Genomic DNA, 23,098 nt, shown 5'->3' with positions numbered 1-23,098 from the left:
AAATCTGTGCCTGGGCGGGGGCAGAGGGGGAAATCACGGACAGGGGAAAATAATTAGGGGATTAATTGGGGGGGAGGGTCATTAAAAAGGGGGGAACTGATTGGGGGAAGAAATTTTTGCCGGGGGAAGGGTTAAATATTGGGGGGAGGGAAGGGGGAATTGGGGCTTAAATATGGGGGAGAGGAAAAGTCGTGAAGGGTTAAATATGGGGGGAATCATTGTGGGGGGGGGAATATCAGGGATTAAACATCGGGGGAAACGATCGGGGATTAAATTTGGGGGGATCGTCACGAGGGGGAGTCAGGGTTAAATATTGGGGGGTTGTGGTGAGGGGAGAACAACGAAGGGGTTAAATATCGGGGGGGGCAATCAATGATTAAATATTGGTGGGGGGGAATCGATTAAATATTGGGGGGACTTTGTTATGGGGGAAACAATCAAGGATTAAATCCTGGGGAGGGGGGGATGTTCAAGGGGTTAAAGGGGGGAGGATTTTTGCCAGGAGAAAATGATCGAGGGTTAAATATTGAAATATTGGGGGGGGGGGGGGGAAATTAAGATTAAATATTGGGGGGGCAAATTAAAGATTAAATAAGGGGGGGTTGTGGTAAGGGGGGAGAGATCAAGGATTAAATATTGGGGGGACAATCCCGGGGGGTTCAAATACTGGGGGGCCGGGGTGTGGCAAGGGGAGAAGGATCAAGGATTGAATATTGAGGGGGGCAAATTAAGGATTAAATAAGGGGGGGGGGGGGTTGTGGCAAGGGGGAAGCGATCAGGGATTAAATATTGGGGGGACAAGCCCGGGGGCGTTGTGGCAAAGGGAAAAGGACCAAGGATCAAATCCTGTAGGGGGCTGTGGCAAGGGGAGAAGGACCAAGGATTGGATATCGGGGGGACAATCCCAAGTGGATCAGATCCAGGAGGGGGCTGTGGCAAGGGGAACGCGATCTCGGGTTGAACAGCGAGGCCACAACCCCGGATCAAATCTCGGGGGGACCCTGGCCCGGGGGGTCCCGGGGGGGGGCTGAGGGTGTCGGGGGAAGGCTCCCGGTGCCCTCCGCTCCTCTCCAAGGGTTAACGCGGGCGGGCGGGCGGGCGGGGGTCGCTCCGGCGGGGCTGAGCCGCGCTCGTCTCTCCTCCTCAGGCCGGCGGCGGCGAAGGAGCAGCAGCAGCGGCGGCGGCGGCGGCAGCAGGAGGAGGAGGAGGAGAAGAGGAGGAGAAAGAGCAGCAGCAGCAGGAGGAGGAGGAGGAGGAGGAGGATGAGGCCGAGCAGAGCGGCGTGACCGAGCCGCGGGCTCCGCGCCAGGGCTCGCACGCTCCAGCGCCGCGTCCCCCGGGCCGGCCCGGCCCCCCCGAGCCTCTGAAGTGCGGGTGGGGGCGCGGGGGGAGCAGCGGCGCTGGCGGCCGGCCCAGCCCCGGCTTCCCCGCCTCTATATAAACACACATTTGACTTTCTTTTGCCTCAAAGCGAACAGTGCAGAGGGGCTTTGCCCAGCAGCCCTGCCTCCCTTTTTTTTTTTTTTTCTTTCCCTTTTTTTTTTTTTTTACTTTTTTTTTTTTTTTCCTCTCCTCTCCTCCTTTGCCTTCCTCCTCCTTTACAGAAGTCTGGTGAAAAGTCTGGGGCTCCCAAATAAGCGGCGTCGCGAGAGATCTGTATTTATAGGGAGATATTTATATATATGTAGAGATAGAGCTATAAACCGAGCCGGCTCGCTGCGTGTGTGTAGATACATATATACAGCTATTTAATTCTTCCATCTCTCCAGCTCGTGGCTGAATTATTTTAAGATTTTTTTGAACTTTTTTTTTTTTTTAAATCTCGCTCCTTTTTCCCCCTTTTTTCCCCCCCTTTTCCCCCCTTTTTCTTCTTTTCCTTTTTTACTTCTCCTCTTTTTTTCCCCCCTCCTTCTGGTGTGTGTGGCTTTGCCTTGCAAGCGAGCGAGAGCCAGAGCATCTGCAGTTGGACTTTTTGGGGTCTTTTTTTTTTTTTTTTCCGCCACTCCAAGGTTTTTCTTTTTTCCATTTTTTTCTTCTTTATCATTTTTTTCTTTTTTTGCTAATTTTTTTACCCTCGCCTTTTCCCCTCCTCATCACCCCCACCCCATTTTTTTGGGGGGGCCGCTGCTTTTCCTCTTTTTTTTTTGTTGTTTTTCCCCCCCCCCTTTCCCCTCTCCGTGCGCGCGTGGTGCTTTCTCTCCGTGTCACTCCGTCAAGTTTACCCCAAACAAGCCCAAACTTCGCAGCGAGGGGCGCAGCAACCACAGCTTCTTTTTTCCCCCCCTATTTTTTAATTATTATTTTTTGTGTGTTTGTTTTTAATTTTTCCCTCCTTTCCCCCTCTTTCCCCTCGCCGCTTCCCCAACCTGCCAGCGCCGAGGGGGGCGAGCCGGGGCCCCCCTCGCCCCAGGACCCCCCAAGCAGCTCCGAGCGGGCGCTCCGCGCTCGCCGTCCCTCCGCGCGTGTGTGTGGGTGCGAGCGTGGTGCCTGTCAAGGGGCCGTTTCTCTCCCCACCCTCCTCCTCCTCCCTTCTTTCCAAATATGCTTTTTGCAAGTTTTGATCTCGTCTCGGCACTGGCTACCCTCGCCGCGTGCTTGGTGTCACTGACTTTGCTGCTGGCCGTGTCCCAACAGCTGTGGCAGCTCCGCTGGGCTGCCACCCGCGACAAAACCTGCAAGCTACCAATCCCCAAAGGCTCCATGGGATTCCCTTTAATCGGAGAGACCTTCCACTGGCTGCTGCAGGTAAGGAGGATTCCCTCGTTCCCTGCTCCTCGCTGGAACCCGGGTCGGGACCGGGTGGTTTCTTAGGGGTTTTTTTTTCCTTCTTTTTTTTTTTTCTCCCCCTTGGATCGGTGTTGTTTTAGGGGCATTTTAGGGCTTTTTCTCGCTGTATTTTTTTTTCTCTCCCGTCTTCTTTCCCTTCCGATTGCATCATGCGGCTCCGGGGCGGCAGAGCCGGAGCCGGGCGAGCGGCGGGGGCACCGCGGGAGCGCGGCCGGGCTCGGCGGGGCTGCCCCGGGCTCGGCATCGCCCCCGCGCTGCCCACCCGCTCCTCCTGCTCCTCCTCCTGCTCCCGCTCCCCTCCTCAGCCTCAATTCCTGCCAAAACCCGAAACCCGCAGCGCCGGAGCCGCGGGCGGAGGCGGCCCGGGCTGGATGCGGGGGCTCCGCCGCTCGCGTCCCCCCCCGAGCCGCGGCTCCGTCCCGTCCCTTCCGCGCTGCCGGCGCTGCTCCCGGCCCGGCTCCCGCGGCGGGGGAAGCCCGCCGAGGTAATCGGGAGATTAACCCGGGATTAACCTCGCTAAACGCCCAACAGCGGCGGGCGGAGCGGGATCCCCCCCGCGCACCGCGGGGCGGCTGCCAAAAAATCGGGGGGAAAGGGGGGAAAAAAACCCCACAGGAGAGAGGCAGGAGGCGGCCGGGGGGTGCCCGGCTCCGGGGGGAGCCTCGGGGCGCCCCGGGGCTCGCAGCATCCCGGGAGGGAACCCCCGAGGCGAAGCCGCGCCAGGGTTTCCCCTTCTCTCCTCGCAGCAGCAAAAAGAAAAAAAAAATTAATAATAATAATCAAAGGAGGATGCTCCCGCCCTTCATCGCCGCAGCCGGCGGCGGGGCAGGACAGCCCGGTCCCGGCGGGGACAGCGGCGGCGTCCCCCGGTGTCCCCTCCCCGCCAGCGCTGGGGAAGCCCCGGCGCGGCGGCCCCGCTCCGCCGGCCGCCCCCGGCGCCGAAGGGGTTAACGGCACGCTCTCAATAGGGCTTTATTTTTTAAAGAAATTTATCAGATTTTTACAGGGGGACCAGAAAAGGGTTCTCGCTTTTCCAGCAGGCTCCGTCCAAACAGAGTCCAGGGCTAAAAATACAAAAATTTTGTATAAATTGGACTCCATTCGCAACTTGTGCCGCATAAAGGTGCTCTTTGTGCTGCCCTGGAAATGGTGTACAAATAACTCTTTATTAATGCCACAAAAAGGACTTTAATTATATTTACGCAGATCAAGAAACAGGGTCACCTGAACATCTGAACCTCACAACCGCGCTTTTGTTTCAAAATAAACACCCGCGCTCCCAGCCCGGCGGCGCGGCCGCGGCTCTCCTCGCTCGCCAGGGGGGTTTTTTGGGGACCCCCGCCCCCGCTATTGCTGCGGCTCCGGCCGCCTCTCCGCCGACAAAAGCCCCTGGAGCATGTGGGAAAGTTATTAAAGTCCCTGAAATCTGGAGATTTACTTAGGCAAAGCGCTGCCTTTCTCGAGGAAAATCAGCCCGAGCGAGGAGGGAGGGGAGGAAAAAGAGGGGAGAAAAAAAAAAGAGGCAAAAAGCGAGGGGGGAAAAAAGGGGGAGGGTGTGAAGGAGGGGAAAAAAAGGGGGGGGGGGGGAAGAGGAGGAAAAATAGGAATATGTGTAAAAGTGACAGGGGAGGTAAAGGGAGGAGGAGGAAGGGGGGAAGGAAGGCACCGACCCCCGCCGGGCTGCGGGGAGAGCGGGCGGGCTGGACGCGGGGTGACCCCAACGCCCCCCAAAACTCCAAAATTCCGCCCCCAATTCCCCTTCCCCCCTCCCACCCCGCGCCCGTCCCGTCCCATCCCAACCCCTGGGCACCCCCGCAGGGCTCCTGCTTCCAGTCCTCGCGGCGGGAGAAGTACGGGAACGTGTTCAAGACGCACTTGCTGGGGCGGCCGCTGGTGCGGGTGACGGGCGCGGAGAACGTGCGCAAGATCTTGATGGGGGAGCACCACCTGGTGAGCACCGAGTGGCCGCGGAGCACGCGGATGCTGCTGGGCCCCAACACCGTGGCCAACTCCATCGGCGACATCCACCGGCACAAGAGGAAGGTCCGTGACCCCGCTTTTACCCCCCTCCTTTCCTTTTCCCCCACCCCCTCCTCCTTTCCTTCCCTTTTCCTTTTTCCCCCCGTTTTTCCTCACCCTTTCCTTTTGTCCCCTCCTTTCCTCGCCCTTTCTTTTTCCCCCTACTTTCCTTCCCCTTTCCTCTTTTTCCCTTCCTTTCTTCCCCCTTTCTTTCCCCCCCTCCTCTCCTCCCCTTTCCTTTTCCCCCTTCCTTTCCTCTCCCTTTCCTTTTCCCCCCTTCCTTTCCTTTTTTCCTTCCCCTTTCCTTTTCCCCCCTTCCTTTCCTTCCCCATTCCTTTCCCCCCTTCCTTTCCTTCCCTTCCCCTTTCCTTTTTTCCCCCCTTCCTTTCCTCCCCCTTTTCTTTTTTCCCCCTTCCTTTCCTCCCCGTTTCCTTTTTCCCCCTTCTTTTCCTCCCCCTTTCCTTTTTTCCCCCCTCCTTCCCTTCCCTTTTCCTTTCTTTCCCTTCCTTTCCCCCCCCCTTTTTTCCCCCTTCCTTTCCTTCCCCTTTCCTCTTTTTCCCCCGTTTTTCCTCCCCCTTTCCTTTTTCCCCCCCTCTCTTTCACTTTGTTCCCTTTTTCCCCCCCGGGCGCGCTGATACCTCGAGGAATTTCAAGGTGGCTCGGGATGGGATGGGGTGGGATGTGGGGGGGACACTCGTGTCACCCCCCGAGCCCCCCGTGATGGGGACACGCGTGACAGGGACGGCGGGGAGGGCTCCTAAATGGGGGATGTGGCACAAGGGGGGGACCCCCCGGGATTGTGGCACCCCCAGGGGGGCTTTGGGTGCAGGGGGTGGTGCTGAGAACTTCCTGGGATTTCAGGGAATTTGGGATTTCGGGGAATTTGGGAATGTGGGGGGTTCTGGGGTGAAGCGGGGCTTTGGGGAGGGGCTGAGACCTTTTTGTGTCACCTTGAGGTGACAACCCCAGGGCAGCTGGTTTGGGGCTGCTGGGGCCATTTCGTGTCCCCCTGAGGTGACACCTCCCCTAAGAACCCCGAGATCTACCTAGTTTGGGGTGCTGAGCCCCTTTTGTGTCACCTCAGACCCCCCAGGGCAGCCGGCTTGGGGCTGCTGGGACCATTTTGTGTCCCCCTGAAGTGACACCTCCCCTTAAAACCCCGAGATCTACCTAGTCTGGGGTGCTGAGCCCCCTTTGTGTCCCCCTGAAGTGATGTCTCCCCTCCTCAGAGCCCCAGCCTGGTTTGGGGGTGCTGAGCCCCTTTTGTGTCACCTTAGAGCCCCCAGATCAGCCTGGTTTGGGGGTGCTGAGCCCCTTTTGTGTCACCTTAGAGTCCCCAGGGCAGCCAATTTTGGGGATGCTGAGCCCATTTTGTGTCCCCCAGAGGTGACACCCCCAGATCAGCCTGGTTTGGGGGTGCTGGGACCCTCTTGTGTCATGCCTCCGCTCTGGTTTGAGGTGCTGAACCCCATCAGGGGAGGGGACAGTCCCCGTGTCCCCCCTGCCGCAGGGCTGGTGGCAGTGCTGGTGTGGCTGTCACACCCCATGGGCTCTTTCCCAGCTGGATCTGGGCTGGGAATGGTTTGGGATGAAAGGGGGGGTGACCCCCCCACAGCACTGGGGACACTGTTGGGGACACGAGGCCGTCCCCATCCCTGCCCCAGGGCCAGGTCCCTGCTCCAGCAGCGTTTCCTGTTTTGGAGGATTTTTGTAAAATCCCTTCCAAACCTCCGAAAATTCCTTCCCTCTTTTCTCCTGGGGGAGATGGCAGGAAAACAAACAGCACATGACACCCGTGGGTCACAACGCTGAGGAGCGACACCAGGGAAAGAGCTGAGCCTGTCCCTGCCCCAAACCAGGACCAGCTCAGCCCCTCCAGTGCTGGGGTTCTCCCTTAAAAATGGAGACGTTTTTCCTACCAAGGGGGTGGTGATGGGGCTGCCTCCATCCAGGGGGAAAATTGGTTCATTCCCTGTCAAGGAGGGTTCATTCCCTATCCACAGTGCTCTTATTCCCTATCCAAGGAGATTTTATTCCCTGTCCAGGGTGGTTTTATTCCCTATCCAAGGAAGGTTTTATTCCCTATCCAAGGAAGGTTTTATTCCCTATCCAAGGAGAGTTCATTCACTATCCAGGGCAGGTTTATTCCCTATCCAAGGAGGTTTTATTCCCTATCCAAGGAGAGTTCATTCCCTATCTAGGACAGGTTCATTCCCTGTCCAAGGAGAGTTCATTCCCTATCCAGGGCAGGTTTTATTGCCTATCTAGGACAGATTCATTCCCTGTCCGAGAAGGGTTTATTCCCTATCCAAGGAAGGTTTATTCCCTATCCAAGAAGGGTTAAGCAGGATCAGCGAGAGATCTGCAGGTGCTCATTCCCTGCTCCTTTCACCCTCCTGCACCTCTGGATTATTTTTTTGCTCATCCGAAGTGGCCTTTGCTGGCCTGGATAAAACCACGGAATTCCGGCCTTGGGAGCAGGCCCGGGGGACTGTGGGTTATGGGGTCATGGAAAAGGGAGGCCTGACCTCTGTGGGATCCTGGTGGGTTTGGGGTTGGCACCAGGGCTGGGCTGGGCACGAACCCGGCAGAGGTTTCCTCTCTCCTCCACGGCCCTTCCTGCTGCTCTCACTCCTGGGGTTTTCCTACTGGGAAAAACCACGCGGCCAGCCCTAAGCTCTGAAACCCGAAGCTTTTGGAATGTTCTTGGTCCTAAAGATCTCCTCAAAACCCTTCCTGCGTCCTGAGCGAATGATGGATGTTAGGAGGGAATGGTGCCCTGGCAGGGTGGGCAGGGGCTGGGCTGGAATTCCCGGATTTGCTGTGGCCGCCCCTGGATCCCTGGCAGTGCCCAAGGCCAGGCCGGGATGGGATTCGGAGCACCCTGGGAGCTGTCCCTGGCGGTGACAGGGAGTGGAACTGATGATCCTTACAGTCCCTTCCAACTCAAGTCATTCCATTATTCCATGATTTTTGGCATCACTTGTGATTCCAAGCCGGCAAGGATCCTCATTCCTAATTCATTCCTAAATCCCAATTAACTCCTAAATCCTAATTCCTGCATCAGGGGTGGCCAAAAGCCTCCCGAGCTCAGGAATTCCAACAAAACCCTGTCCCAGGATGACCCCCGGCTCCTTCTCCCACTCCTTGGTGCTCCTTGAGCTCCCACAAACTCTTTTCCCAGGATCTGGGACACTCTGGGAGTTAATTCTTTTTTAAGTTTTTCCTTTCATCAGCTGGAGATTGAGTCCAGCAGTGCCCGGCTCTGGAATTCGGCAGTTTCAGCCTCATTTCTTCCCTCCATCTCCTGCTAATCGCTGCTTTTGGGAGCCCAGCGCCTCCCACCCCACCCAGCCTGGGCTGATCCCGATTTAGGGATTCCTCTTCTCCCTAAAAACCCATCCCCGAGCTGCGCTCGGAGATAAGCTGAGCCTGCCTCTAATGAGGTGCAAATCGATTATTCTGCTCTTATCAAGATTCCAAGGGGCAGATTAAGGCTCCTTCCTTCAGGTGTGGCCTCTTCGGAGCTCGTTAATCCCGAATTTTTGTTGTTCCACGGCTCCAGCTTCCAGCTCTCCCCACCCTGAAACTCACAGAGCTCTCAGGAGAAAGGATTTGGACTTAGGGCGAGCTTAAATCTTAAACTGAGCCTGAATTCTCCTCTTGACCTGCCAGGGAAGCAAGGAAAGGACTCGGAAAAGGCAGAATTTTCCACGGGATCCCCCAGTTTCCAGTGAGGGTGCTGCTCTTGAGGGGTTCATGGAAAGATTCGGAGCAGTTGGAAGCTCCGTGGAGAGAGGATTTCCTGGGGAATCTCTTTGGCGGGTGATGATCCAGGTTAAAGCACTGTGGGCTTTCCTGGCGTTCCATGACCTCTCGGATTCTGGGTTTTGCTTCACCTCTGAGCTCGAGCCTTCACTTGACCCTTCCCAATTCCCCGATCCTGCCAAAAATTGAGGCGGAATTCCTCACCTGGCACGGGATTTTGGCCAAAATGAGGAAAAGCAGAGTGTGGAACCCACCTCTGCTGCCCTTCCAACCACTTGGGGCCATCCCCCAGCTCTTGTCCAGGCCTTAAATCCCCCTCATCTTCCCCAAACCCCACAGAGCCGCGTTTATTTCCAGCAGCATTCCCTGGCAGCCGCTCCGTGGTCTCCAGATTGTCACTGGGATGTGGAGATGAGCTCCAAACCCAACATGTTCCTGCAGGAGGGTTCTGGGATCCTGCCAGGGATCAGCTGCTCGCTGCAGCTTTCCAAGGAATTTCAGCTCCTCGTCGGAATTCCGGGATCAGAGAATTCCCGCTGGAGGATGCTTGAATGGGATCGGGGATAGGGTGGGATGATTCAGGTGTTGGAGCTCTTCTCTCTTTCCTGTTTCCGTGTCCCAGCTGTTTTTTGGGATCTTTATGGATTTGTTATCCCATTCCATATAGAATATCCAGAAGTATTGATCCCGTAGGCGTTGGTGAAGGATTCTGGGATGCAGGAGGTGCTCAGGAGGAGCCCAATCCTAACCCTATGGAAGCTTTTTCCCATCCCAAATTTATCAAATTTCCCCTCCAGGAGGCTGTCAAAATTCCTATAAATTGGAGGAAACCTCCCTGGTTTGGGAAATGAGGTTACAGACAGGGAATTGCAGGATATGGAATCACCTTGGGGCAGGGATGGAAGGCTGGGAACATGGAATTCCTGCGGCAGGGAACGCCTTCACTGCAGGTGTCACTGGCACTGAAAATTCCTATAAACTGAGGAAAACCTCCTTGCTTTGGGAAACGAACTCTCTGGGTTTGGAGTCAGCCTGGAACAGGGATGTGGGGCAGGATGGAGGGCTGGGAATGGGGAAAATTCCTGCCCTATGGAATGGCTCCATTGCAGATGTCCCCAGTGCTGGCTCTGGCTTTGCCCTTGGAGCAGTTTACAAGGAATAAACAACAGCAGCTCCAAACTCCTCTCCCACTTTCCTGGGACATTTATCCCGGCCAGGCTGTTCCTGCTGCTGGAGTTTGTGTTGATTTTGGAGAAGGGTCTGGGCCACCCCTGCTGGAGCCGGAGCTCCACAGTGGAATTTGTGTCTGGAATCCCCTCCAGGTTCCTCACAGGAGTGACCCCGGTGGCTGAGCAGGGTCTTTGCTCCAGGTTTTTGGTGGCAGATCCCCGTCCCTGCCCGCCCCATGATGGATGAATGTCATCCCATGGGAGTGGAGCTCCTGCTGGAACTCCCTGGGAAGGGTTGGTGGGATCATTCCAGCTCCTGCTCCGTGCTCTGGGGGTCTCCCCATCCCGCTCTTGTCCCACTCTGGCTCTTCCCTCCATCCTTGTCCCATCCAATCCCAACTTGTCCTTGTCGACCTCTTCAATTCCCATTTCCACCCGGAAACCCCCAGGTTTTGGGAGTGTCGGCTCTGGGGTGAAAGGAGCCGTAATGAGGGCAGAACAAACCTGATCTTAGGGATCCTGCAGCCTCTGCTTTTATGGCAATTCCAGCAGGAAGCTGGAATTCAGCACTCCTGTGCCTGCAAGGGATCCTGGTGGAGGAGGAAATGGGAACTGGGAATGACCAGGACGTGGCCTTTAGGCTTTAGGTCAAGTCTGAGCAGCGCCCAGGGCCAGGAAGGAGATTCCCGGGATGTACAGGGAAAGGCGGGATCAAACTTTCCTCGGGATCATCCAGCTTGGCAGGAGAGTGCCGGACTCGTGTTCCAGCAGAGCCACCCCAAAATAGGCACAGCCGGCTCAAAAAAAAAAGCCAAAAAAAAGTGCAAAGATGGAATAAAATGAAAGCAATCCATGGGATTGCTGGGGAGACATCCAGGGATTCCAGGAGGGAGCAGGAGGGGCAGCCCTGGTTTGTCTCAGTGTCCAAAGCTCCATCGCTCATTAACACAGCGCAATTAATGCTCTGCCTCCGAGGCACGCAAGTGTTGAGCTCATTAGCACCGAGTGGAAAGGTCCGAGGCTTTCATATCGTTTGCGAGGGGATTAAGAGCACAAAAGGGGCCATAAATTTACAGGCAAATATAAACCAGCTGCTGGGGGGGAGGGAAGGATCGGGATGGGGGAGAGGGCTGCAGGAGGAAGGAGCGATGGGAGGTGGAGGAATGGATCTTTCCCTACAAAAAACCTGGACTGAGGTTGTTAACAGGATTTATTTTTAGGGTTTCTAGGATTTTTTTCCAGCCTGGACCGAGGTTGTTAGTAGGGGATTTTTTTTAGGGTTTTTAGGTTGGTTTTTTTCCATGTCTATCCCACCCTCCCAGCCTATTCCATGGTGGAAAGGAAACCACCCCAATCCATCGGAGCCAGCTCCCAAAATTATATCAAACAGGCTGAATTGCAGCTGACATCAGCTCCAGCCCCTTCTCCATGCCCTGGGAGCCTTAATCCATGGGCAAAAGCCTCTAGAGCAGGGAAAACCTTCCATGGATGGAGGATGGCTCCTGCTCCCCTTCCGGGGGAAGAATTCCTGGGCTAGGTTGGCTCCTTGACTTTAGAAAAAGTCACCCCTGTCATCTCCAGGGGTGTAAATCCAGAGCAATTTTAATTATTTTAATCAGTTTTAATTCAAGGGATTAAAAAAAATTACCAGTTTTAATCTAAAGGATTAAAAAAAAAGGCAAATGGAGGAGCTCCTGGCTAAAGGACAAATTTTGGGGGATTTCATGGTGCCTTCCATCCCAAAACTCCCCACGAGCTCCAGGCCCACTGTGCTGGTGGAGCAGGATTGTGGCTGTGGGATACCCTGGGATCCCCAAATTGGGATTTTCCACCTTCCAGGGTGGGAGTTTTTGGGTGTGCTGGGAGGCAGGGAGAAGGCGAAGCCCCTCCTTGGGCAGCAGCCGGGTGGAGCTGCAGTCCAGGCTCCACTTCCAGAGGGACCAGGAGCAAATCCCAGGGATGTCAGGGAGTCAGGATCCATCCTGCACCGTGGTCCCTTTGGTTTTTCCATCCATCCTCTCAAGCAGCTCAAGGAACCTCCTCAGCTGTGGTTTGCGATATTCCATTTATCCCTCTGGTGGTAACGGAGGTCTCCATCCCTTCCCAGGTGGAATTTTCCCATCAAATCTCTCTGTCACCTGCTGGTTCTCCAGCTTCCTTCTCCTTGTAGGGTGGGGATCACCTTTTTGGGGTCACCTCAGCCCCTGTCCCCTCCTCCCTGGAGCAGCTTTAACCCTCGCCTGGTCTGCAGGAGCTCCTCCGGTGTTCTCTCATCCCATGGAGGCCTTGCAATCCTCAGGATTTCCTTGGAGGAATCAGTTTTCCAAGATTTTTTTCCTTTATTTCTGCCATGAGACTTTGTATGATCTGGAAGGGTTTTTTATTCCTTTGGGATGAAGTGGCTGCACCATGGATTGGCAATTTCTCACTCATCCCCTCCCAGGTGTGGCCACCTCTTGCTCTGCTCTGTTCCCAGTTCCTGGAATTCTTGGCAGTACCAAGGACTGGTTTATTTTTAAGTCTGGCTTTGTCTTTAGGATAATCCTGCTCCGGGTTACTTAAATCCATAGGGATCCTTCCCTTCTGTCCTCTCTCCGTGCTCCAGGAAAACCCATCAGCTCTGTAAAAACTGGGATTTTCCTCCTGGTATTTCACTTCCACTGTTCCCTGGGAAAGCTGTTCTCCTCCTCCTTGTCTCCAGGGAATCTTTCGTGCCCACACCACGGGCAGTGATCCATCACCCATCGGGATAGCCCATCCCAGGGGTCGGAATTAGGTCCTCAAGGTCTCTTCCAACCCAAACCATTCCATAATTCCCCGAGGAATGAGAGCTCTGACCATGCCTGCAGGGTTTGTGGGATTCTCCTTCTCCACAGCTCCATCCACAGGGATCCCAGCTGGATCCTGGCTCGCTGATCCCACGTTTCTGATCCCTCTTCTCTGGACACAGCTCCCATTTCTTTGCCAGGACATCCACGGATGTGGGATCCTTCTCCCTCCTTGAGGAGTGTAAGGTGAATTTTATTCTCCTTTTTCTCCATCAATAAAAGGGAAAAGACACTGGGAGCAGCATTCCCAAGCTGATGAATCCCAGTACCTTTTGGTACCCCCAGAAATTCGGCCCAGAAGCTGAAATTTCTTGATGGAATTCTGCTGGGGATGGAATTTTTGGGACACTCAGGCAGTTTTGCAGAGGGGCTGCTGAGGCAGATCCTGGCTCTCCCCCACAGCCCCTTTGACCTCTCGGGCTTGAAAATTTGGGATCGAAAGCAGGGCCTTGGAGGGTTTGGGATCGAAAGCAGGGCCTTGGAGGGTTTGGGATCGGAAGCAGGGCCTTGGAGGGTTTGGGATTGGAAGCAGGGCCTTGGAGGGTTTGGGATCGGAAGCAGGGCCTTAAAGGGTTTGGGATCGGAAGCAGGGCCTTAAAGGGTTTGGGATTGAAAGCGGGGCCTTGGAGGGTTTGGGATTGAAAGCAAAGCATTGGAGGGTTTGGGATTGAAAGCAAAGCATTGGAGGGTTTAGGAGTGAAAGTGAGGCCTTGAAGGACTTGGGATTGAAAGCAGGGCCTGAAAGGGTTTGGGATTGAAATCCTCCCATGCCATGTGGGGGATTTGTAGGAGAGATTCTTGAACATGGAGATTATTGAGTTGTGGGGAAATGCAGATCTTGGGATTAATTTTATTCTGAACTTGACTGGAAATGCGGGAGTTTCTCATAATCCTTTTTTTTTTGGTAACATGGAAAAATCACAGGTAGGGACAGCCCCTGAAGGTGCATCATGACAAGAGCCAAGGATCCCAAATGATCCTTCCATTTTTTCCAGCAGATTTTTTTTTTTTTTGAGAATCATTCAAATTTCAGTGTAAGAGCCTTTGGCAAAGGCGCCTCATTCCTTTCAGCCTGGAGGCTCCAGCTCCTGTTCCCAGACTCCCGTTGGAGGCTGGAGCGTTCACGAGAGCCTGGATTCCTCCAGGATGGAGCCTTCCATGTGCTCCATTTCCAAAAAAACGAGGGGGAGAAAAGGAATCAGTTCTTTGCTGTGTGCAAGGCCCGAACCTTTTATAAACAGAGTGTCCGGGTAGGAATGGGATTTTTTGGAATTTTCTCTCCTTTTGTGGTGCCTTTCCAACTTTTTTGCTGTGTTTTCCCTTTGTTCATGCTCCCAGTACCAGGATGGCCTCTTGCCCATGAACCACCTCCAAAAATATCCCGGTTTCTAATCCCGCTGGAGCACGGGAATGGGCTCTGGAGAGGGGCAGACATCCAGGATAATGTGGTGATGGGGCAGGGCTGGGACAAACACAGCCTGGCCTGTGGAAATGTGGGAAGAGTTAGGATGAATCCAGGTTGAGATGTTGCTTTGGATGCTTCCCGACGTCTCCTGTCGGCCAAACCTCCGGCAGGTGCCAAATTGGTTCCTGAAAACATTTCCTGGCTCATCCTGCCTCCCTTTGGTCAGGCCAGCAGCCCCAGGCTGGATGGGGATGCAGGTGGCTGATCCCAAAATTTCAGTTTTCCTCCTGGAGGGGAGGAACAGAAAGCTCCATTCCCTCTTTTGGGAGCCAGGTGGGAGCGAGGGGCCTGGAAATCATGGATGGCCAAAGGCAGGGATTGGTGCTGGTGCTTGGGGTGGGAAGGAGAAAGCCGTGGAAAATGTGGTCCCCCACACCCCAACCAGGCATGGAATCACTGCTGGAGCTCACAGAATTCCCTCAAATTCCCTGGCTGTGGTGTAAGGATGGGGCTGGGGCGTTCTCCAGCCGGGGCTGGGGGCGCTTTGCTGTCACGTGGAGCTGGAGCTGAGGCACTGGGAAGGCATTTTCTGCCTTTGGAAAATCATAAATCCTTAAATATCCTTTTTCCATGTGAGATGGAGTGGGAAGGTTCCGGCTGGGTGGTGGGGTGTCCATCAATATGAGTGTAGGGTGGAAATGAGCGTCCTTGGATGGACCAGATCCCCAGATTTGGCTCTTTTGGGACATTCCCCAACATGGAAAAACTCTTTCCAGCATCCCCAAAAACTCCTGGCCCTGCTGCGAGCCCTTGTGGCTCCACCGCAGCCGGGCTGCGGCATCTCAGGGTTAACAAAGCTGAGCTTAGAGACGGTTTTGCCTCTTGGCAGCTCTGGAACAACTTTTTCTTGCCCCGATTCTCCTCGGCTTTGCCTGGATTCGCTCCTGGAGCAGCCGAGCCGCTCGGCCCGGCTTCACTAGAGGGCGCAGGAATTTTAGGCTAGGAACGCGCCGGGCTTCGTCGGGGAAAGTTGGCTGCCTTCTCCTCCTTTTTAATCAACTGGAAAGATGCAGGGTTGAACTGGAGGTGACTGGAAGGGGATCCAGACTTGTGTCTGGCCGGGGAAGGATCTGCTGACATGTGGGATTAGACGGAGCAGCGCGGCCGGGGCTCGGGCCGTGCTCGGGAGCTCCAGGGCGCAGCCAGCTGGAGGAGCCTCCTGGCGCGGGGAGAGCTCCCAAAAATTGCGGAGAAAGAACAAAATCCCCCCCCCCCCCGGTGCTTAACCTCCCCCTTGTCAGGTCTGCGCCGACCCCATGGGGAGGGGTTCGGTTTTCTCTTCCAAAGGATCTCCCCTTCTGTTCACACCAATCCTTAGGGACAGGATCTTTCCTCTTGGGAGGATCCGGGGGTGTGGGTCCAGCCCCCCACACCTCGGCAGATGTTCTGGGACCAGAGGCACGTCCGGGACCGAGTCCTTTCTTCAGGGAGCAGGGGGTCCCCAGGTGCTCCTCCTGTGGGGAATGCAGGGAAGGACGAGGCCAGGAGCCCCCAGAGGTCACCTCCACTGGGGTGGTGGCTCCCAGCAGGCATGCAGACCCCGTGCTCCTAAAGCACAGGTTGTCCCCTCATTGGCCCTGCTTCCATCTGGGGAAACTGAGGCACAGGAAATGTTTCGGGGCATTCACTGGGAGCCTCTGCTCTTATTCCGTTGTTCCGAGCTGCTCAGCATGGATGAAGGGCAGGTGAGAGCTGGGTGGAGACACAGCAGTGTCCCTTTGCCGGGTGGTCTTGTCTCCATCCCTGGGGAAGAGCTCATGGATCCTGGCTCTGCAGCAAACCCGGTGTCCTGCCCATGGACAAAGGAACTGTCCATTCCCTTCCTTCCCCACCTCCCACCTTCCTCACTCCCTCCCCACCTTCCCCACGCAGCCGAGGGTCTCAGCTTTACCCCCCCCCCCAGCTTTTCCTGCCCGAGCAGCTGCTTTTTCCAGCGGAAAAAGCCCGAACGCCGCTGCCTTTCCCGGCTCTGGATGGATGCAGGCAGGAGGCGGCCGCCGCCGCCCCGTCCCGCGCCCTCGCCGCGCTCTCGCTCCCCGCTGTTCATTCATTCATTCATTGATTCCTCCTCTCATTCATTCATTCATTCATGCCTCGGCTCCGCGCGGCCATCCAGGGATGGTTCCCTGTCCCCGGGCTCGGATTCCCTTCCCTGTCCATCCTCCCATCCTGGGATTTCCGCGGGCCGCTCCTCGCTGGGCGCTGGGTTTCGCTGGGGGCTCAACCTGGGGCGTCGTGAAGCGGCTCTTGTGGAGGCCCCTGCGCGGAGCTGCGAGGGGACAGAGGTGTTTTTTCACCAAACAAACTCCCAGGGAACGCCGGGCATTAGCAATGAGGGGTCGCAGCCAGGAAAATATTACCTTTCCCTTGGAGTGCTGACTGCGGAGGAAATTCTCACATTTACAGCTCCGGCGAGCCCGGCGCTCATGGAAAAGAGGGGGCGGCTTTGATTTCGCTCCTCTCGGTGGGTTGATAACTTTGGCAGCCCCCCCACCTCGCCTCCATTCCCGCCGGGAAGCGGCCACCGGTGGAGGCTCCGGCGCGCAGCTCCCTCCTTGGAGTCCTGGTTTAATTGGATTTTCCTGGAGGCCTGCGGTGCGTGTGCGTCCTGCCCCGTGCGTGTGTGTAGGTTAATAAAAAATAAACAAACAGCACTTTCCCCCCTCGCTCGGCGAGGGATGAGGCGGGAATGCCGAATGAAAGCGCTGCTGTGCCGGGAAGGGACATTCCTGGCATTGCTGAGCTCCTCGGAGCGGGCCCGGGCCCAAATTGGAGGAAAAAAATTGGAGTAAGGAGCCGTTAGCGTGGGGGACCTGGGGAGGCCCAGTCCTGCTCACTGTTTACTCGCAGGGCTTAAATTAACGCTGGCTGCTGACATCAGGAATTTTTTTTTTCCCTGGTTTCCCAAGGAAATGAGCCGAGGGCGATCGCGGCCTCTGCGTACGTGCAGCGGCTCTTCCCCACTTGAACCCCTGTCGGAGTTCAGCCAGACTCCACAGAGATCCTAAAGGCTCCAAAATAATTATTTTGCTTCGTTTTGCATCCGTGAACAAAAAAAAAAAAAAAGAAGGAAAAGGTGATGGAGAGGTGGGAGGAATTGTCAGTGCTTCCCGTTGGGAGAGTTGTGTTTTCCCCTTGTGTTTGTCCGTGTTGGATGCTGGAGAATCCCTGTGAAAGAGGTGCGTTAGTGACACCCAAGCCATGGGATGAACAGAGCTGGGATCCTTTGGACATGGAAATGTTTCTCTGTCCCTCCTGCCACACGTGGGATGGAGGAATCCCTCCCACCCCAGTTTGCTCCGTTATTCCCCATCACTTGTGACAGTCATGGTGGGAATTTCAGGAAGAGCTGGTGTTTCTGGCAGCTCTGTTAGGAACGGGATGAAGAGTTTGGAATGGTGTCCCACCTCCTCGTGGGACACCTTGGACAAGGCCCCGTGTGCTGGGGCCTGTGGACAAACCTCTCCTCGCTGTTTCCCGTAGGTTTTCTCCAAGATTTTCAGCCACGAGGCTCTGGAGAGTTACCTGCCCAAGATCCAGCTGGTGATCAAGGACACGCTGCGGGCCTGGAGCAGCGAGCCCGAGCCCATCAACGTGTACCACGAAGCGCAGAAGCTGACGTTCCGCATGGCCATCCGCGTCCTGCTGGGCTTCCGCATCCCCGATGAGGAGCTCGGACGCCTCTTCGAGGTCTACCAGCAGTTCGTGGAGAACGTCTTCTCCCTGCCCGTGGACCTGCCCTTCAGCGGCTACAGGAGGGTGAGCTTTGGGGCGGGGTCTCTACGCTGATAGCGCAAATTAATTAATGGGAGGTGATTAATCCGCGCCTTTCCCCGTTCGCGGGGGGATTTCTCATCTTCCGACCTCAAGGAGTCTGTTTTGGGCCACAGTTCCTGAATTAGTGGAGAAGGCAGGGGAAGATCTGTTCCTTGATAGCAGGAAATAGTCAGGAGTTGCCCAGATTTAATTTGAGTTTTTCCTCATTTGGCAATTTGCCTGTGTTTTTTTACTTTGTGGGACCCTTCTCCTTTTAATTCCTTTGGAGTGAAACAGGTCCTTGTAATTCCAGGCGCTAAAATACACCCTTGTAATTCCCAAAACTAAAACAGGCCCTTCTAATTCCTGGAGTATTCCAGTTTTTATGATGAAAGACGCAAAATGAAAACATGACAAAAAATGAAAACATAACAAAAAATGGACATAACATCGTATTTTTTTCCCATGGGGGAATTTTGATAACAGAAATAGGGGGGGTTCAAAATTTATTTTTCTGATATCCCTGCATATTTTTTTTTTTTATTGCTGTTTGCCCATGGGAATGATTCCATCCCCTCGGAGCCCGGAATCGTTCCCAGCAGCAGGTTAGCCCCGAGCAGCTGCACTCCCATAGGAATTGCTTTACTGGGACCAGGTGATCAAATTGCTGGGGAAAGGGATTCTTTGGGATGAATGGGCTTTCCTTTGAGAGACGATTTTCCCAGGGATTTCCATACATCCCAGGAGGAGCCGGGGGCTGTGAACCGGTGCCGGACAGGGGCTCCCAGCCCAGACCTGTCATTTACACCTAGGTGTTGATTACTCCTCCTGTGATCTCCCCCACTCCGGCTTTACTCCTCCGGCCCAGGGGACACCTCCAACATCTTCACACCCTTCTTTGAGCCTCTGCTTTTATGGCTCGGACCTGTCCTGGGCACGTCTGCAGCTCCTGGGATGGCAAGGTGCTGCTGGTGGTGACGTGGTCTGAGCGCTTCCTGCTCCACAGGGAATCCGGGCCCGGGAGACGCTGCAGAAGGGGCTGGAAAAAGCCATCCAGGAGAAGCTGCAGAACACGCAGGGCAAGGACTACGCCGACGCCCTGGACATCCTGATAGAGAGTGGGAAGGAGCACGGCAAGGAGCTGACCATGCAGGAGCTGAAGGTAAAGCCCTTCCCTGGGGCCTCCTTGGGATTGTTCTGCTCAGGGCAGGGCCTTCCTGAAGGGAAAAGTGAGGGATGATCCCAGGAGGAATTTCTGGGATCAGAAGAGAGCTGGGGGACCACGATGTGTTTGTTGGTGGATGCAAACCAGTTGCTTCATTCATTTGCTGGTTGTGCCCAGCCCTTTCTACCAAGCGTTCCATGGAATCATCAAGCTTGGAAAAGGCCTCCAAGGTGACCAAGTGCAACCTCCATCCCCACTAAACCATACCACAAAATTCACCATCCATTCAGTTTTTGAATACTTTCAGGGATGGTGACTCCATCCCTGTCCCAGGCAGCCTCCTCCAATGCTTGGCCCCTCTTCCAGGAAGGAAATTTTTCCTGATATCCAACCTGAACCTCCCTGGTCACAACAGAAGCCTTGGTCAGCTGCATCCCCTGACCTTTCCGCTCCTCCTGGTGCCTCCTTTGCAGGGCACAGGAGCCCCTCAGCAGGTTCTTATCTGCAGCAGGGCCATGGAATGCCAGGAGCTGTCTCCTGGGCTTTTGTCTGATCCTTGGAGGTTCTGTGTGAAGATCCTGGTGGTGGCTGTCCAAGGAGTGACCTTCCAGTTAAATGTGACCAGGCTTTGGCTGCCTCTGGAAGTGTCCGAGGCCATTAACAACAGACACAAACTCTGCCCAGATTTCCCTCATCCATCCTGGTGGGTGGGAAATCACCCAGGAGAATCCATCTCCCTTTGGAGGCCACGTTCCATTTTTCCCTCTCCCAGTTTCGGGATGTGTTCCTTCCTCAGGTCGCTTGGCCCCTTTGGATCTTAAATCCTTGGAGCAGCTGTTTTTTGGGAGAATCTGTGGCTGCTCCATCCCTGGGAGCACCCAAGGCCAGGTTGGATGGGGCTTGGAGCACCCTGGGACAGCAGGAGGTGTCCCTGGGGATGGAACAAGGTGATCCCTGACTTCCATCCAACCCAAACCATTCCATGATTCTGAGGCCAGGCTGGAAATCGTTTGGGGAGAAGAACACCCCATGGCACCTCGAGGTGCTGAGGTTGGTGGCTCCTTGTTGGAGCCCAGGAAATTCCTCTGGCTGCCCCGGAGGGCCCGAGCCCCTGCCCGGGTGGCCCAGAGACCTTGGCACAGAGCCCCAGACCCCTGTGCCTTTGATTTAGTCCTTAAAAAAAACAATCACCAACCTTAGATGAAGAATGACAAGCCACAAAATTTTAAGTAGAATGATAGTGAATTTATCACGGGGTGAAAAAATAGATTTTTGGGGTTTTTAGCATGGGGGTCCAGGGGGCAAGATGGAGGGTTCTGGGTGTGTCCAGCCTTTCTCCTTCTTCTTCTTGGCCTCCATCTTCTGCTGTGGTGGTGGCACTTTTAGATTGGTTCAGAGTAGAAGCTCACTGTCCAACATGAGTGATAAGTATTGAAAAGTAATTGTAAATATTGTACACATGGATTTAGCACAAAAAAATAACACCACCCCCGGGGGCAGGCAGAGTGCCTCTGACTGTCTTGCTGAGCAGACCTCAGCAAGTCAAAAGAAAAAAATTTATAGATAAGATACAACAAAAAACCTTAAACCTGAGAAATTAAAAGCTCTAACTCCTTCTTCAAGCGCCAAGCTAAGAAAGGAGACTTTCTAACGCATCACGAAGTCACTGTGACCAGCTAAAGTCCCCAAAGCCCCTCTGCCCCACCCCTGTGTGTGACGGTGTTCACTGGGGTCTGAGAATGAGGGAAGAGATGAGGATCTGACTCCATGTTTCAGAAGGCTGATTTATTATTTTATGATGTGTATTACATTAAAACTATACTAAAAGAATAGAAGAAAGGATTTCATCAGAAGGCTGGCTAAGAATAGAATAGCAAAGAATGATAACAAAGGCTCTGTCTCAGACTCTCTGTCTGAGCCAGCTGGGCTGCGATTGGCCATTAATTACAAACATCCAACATGGGCCAATCCCAGATGCACCTGTTGCATTCCACAGCAGCAGATAACCATTGGTTACATTTTGTTCCTGAGGCCTCTCAGCTTCTCAGGAGGAAAAATCCCAAGGAGAGGATTTTCCATGAAAGATGCCTGCCACACCTGTGTCTCACCCTGCCCTTCCTCCTGCCCTCCAGGACGGCACCCTGGAGCTCATCTTCGCCGCCTACGCCACCACGGCCAGCGCCAGCACCTCCCTGATCATGCAGCTCCTCAAACACCCGCGGGTGCTGGAGAAGCTGCGGGAGGAGCTGCGGAGCAAAGGGATCCTCCACAACGGCTGCATCTGCGAGGGCTCCCTGCGCCTCGACAACATCAACGGCCTCCAGTACCTGGACTGTGTCATCAAGGAGGTTCTGCGCCTCTTCACCCCCATCTCCGGGGGCTACCGGACGGTGCTGCAGACCTTCGAGCTGGACGTGAGTAGCGCTGCACCCCGAGCTCCCCAAAACGGCCCAGCTCGCTTGAGCCTGGCTTAGAGGAGACCTCTGAGGGGATGAACGAAGTCCTGCCTAATTAAAGTCCTTCTCCCAGGCAATCAGTGGCAGGACAAAGGGACGCAGCCTTAAGCTGCACCAGAGGAAGTTTAGGTTGGATTTAGGGAAAAAGTTCTTCCCAGGAAGAGTGGCTGGGCATTGGAATGGGGTGAGGTGGTGGAGTCACCATCCCTGGAGGGGTTTAAGCCTGGATGTGGTGCTCGGTGCCACGGTTTAGTGGATGAGGTGGTGTTAGCTGACAGCTTGGACTTGATGATCTCCAAGGCCTTTCCAGCCTAATTAATTCTGTGATTCCGGCAATGGGATTTGCCCCAGATCCAGCAGTGATGGGATGTGGAGCTGTCAGAGGGCAGACGGGTGTGATGCTCCAAAGCCCAGCTCATGACAGTGACGCCAAATTCTGAGCTGGGGTGTGACAGGGGAAAGGTTTACAGCAAAGGGCATCTCCAGGCTGCCGGATGACAGGCGGATTAGTCACCACCATGGCTGGAATTTCCTCCCAGCAAAACAAAATCTCGGGAGCTGCCTTGTCACTGTAAATCCTCCTAATGCAGTGGTTTGAGTCAGAGACCTTTTAAAGTGCTCAGGGGATGATAAATCCACCCCATTTCTCATCGCCCGGGCCCCGGTGTGGGTGTTGGGTGTGTGGTGCTGACAGGCAGCGGGGTGTGGGATGCTGTGGGGTCCTCTGGGATGCTCTGGGAAGGGCTGGCTGATGTGTGGGGCACAGCACGGGAGAAGCTGCTTCCCCTGCTCAGCACCACGGGGCTCCTGGTAGGCAGCTCCTGCCAGTGACCACAAAGCAAATAAATGGATGGATCATCCCACGAATCTTTGGGATGGAGGGAGGAATAAAGCCAGGATTCGCATCTCTTTGTGCTGTGCTGTCTGGTTTTCCTTTAAATCTGCATCACACTTGAGGGATAAACCCAAAAGAAACGGGAATAAGCAGGGAAAACTGTGAGGGTGGCGCGGCCTGGCACAAATTGCCCAGGGATTGTGGATGCCACATCCCTGGAAGTGTTCAAGGCTGGATGGGGCTTGAAGCACTCTGGGGTGATGGAAGGTGTCCCAGCCCGTGGAGTGGGGTGGGACAGGATCAGTTTAGGGTCCCTCCCGACCCAAACCATTCCATCCTTCCACGCAAACAAAATTCCTTTATCTCATCCCCCTGAGATAAGATATCTCAATCCTCCCTCTCCAGCAGGACTGACCTACTCCGCTCTCCTCTCCTCCCCTTCCCGCCTCTCCACAGGGTTTCCAAATCCCCAAGGGCTGGAGCGTGATGTACAGCATCCGGGACACCCACGACACCGCTCCCGTCTTCAAGGACGTGGACGTCTTCGACCCCGACCGCTTCGGGCAGGGCCGGAGCGAAGACAAGGAGGGCAGGTTCCACTACCTCCCCTTCGGAGGAGGCGTACGGACCTGTCTGGGCAAGCACCTGGCCAAGCTCTTCCTCAAGGCCCTGGCCATCGAGCTGGCCAGCACCAGCCGCTTCGAGCTCGCCACCAGGACTTTCCCCAAAATCACCCTGGTGCCCGTGGTCCACCCGGTTGACGGACTCAAGGTCAAGTTCTTCGGACTGGATTCCAACCAGAACGAGATCCTGACGGGCACAGACGCCATGCTGGGGGCCACCGTGTAAA

General features: G+C 55.0%; 1 protein-coding gene across 1 annotated transcript; it reads left to right on the top strand.

Annotated features, from left to right (window-relative positions):
- Positions 1-1,448: 1,448 nt before the first annotated feature.
- CYP26B1 (cytochrome P450 family 26 subfamily B member 1) lies at positions 1,449-23,097 on the top strand. The gene is made up of 6 exons (XM_071455832.1): positions 1,449-2,745; positions 4,606-4,830; positions 17,520-17,795; positions 18,799-18,954; positions 21,090-21,371; positions 22,705-23,097. Exons 1-6 carry the CDS (start codon positions 2,542-2,544, stop codon positions 23,095-23,097), a joined length of 1,536 nt encoding a protein of 511 aa, XP_071311933.1. The 5' UTR covers positions 1,449-2,541.
- The last annotated feature ends 1 nt before the right edge of the window (position 23,098 follows it).

Source organism: Agelaius tricolor, unplaced genomic scaffold (assembly GCF_023055355.1).
Source record: "Agelaius tricolor isolate 1412-34295 unplaced genomic scaffold, bAgeTri1.0.p SCAF_54, whole genome shotgun sequence".
Taxonomy (NCBI): domain Eukaryota; kingdom Metazoa; phylum Chordata; class Aves; order Passeriformes; family Icteridae; genus Agelaius; species Agelaius tricolor.
Note: the sequence above shows the minus strand (reverse complement) of the source record. Positions and strands in the feature narration are given on the sequence as shown.

Excerpts from the sequence above, each read along its gene's own strand:
- CYP26B1 (XM_071455832.1), top strand. The coding sequence starts at position 2,542 with ATGCTTTTTGCAAGTTTTGATCTCGTCTCGGCACTGGCTACCCTCGCC. Across the intron at positions 17,796-18,798 it reads CCTTCAGCGGCTACAGGAGG|GGAATCCGGGCCCGGGAGAC; the intron begins GTGAGCTTTGGG and ends CCTGCTCCACAG. Across the intron at positions 18,955-21,089 it reads TGACCATGCAGGAGCTGAAG|GACGGCACCCTGGAGCTCAT; the intron begins GTAAAGCCCTTC and ends CCTGCCCTCCAG.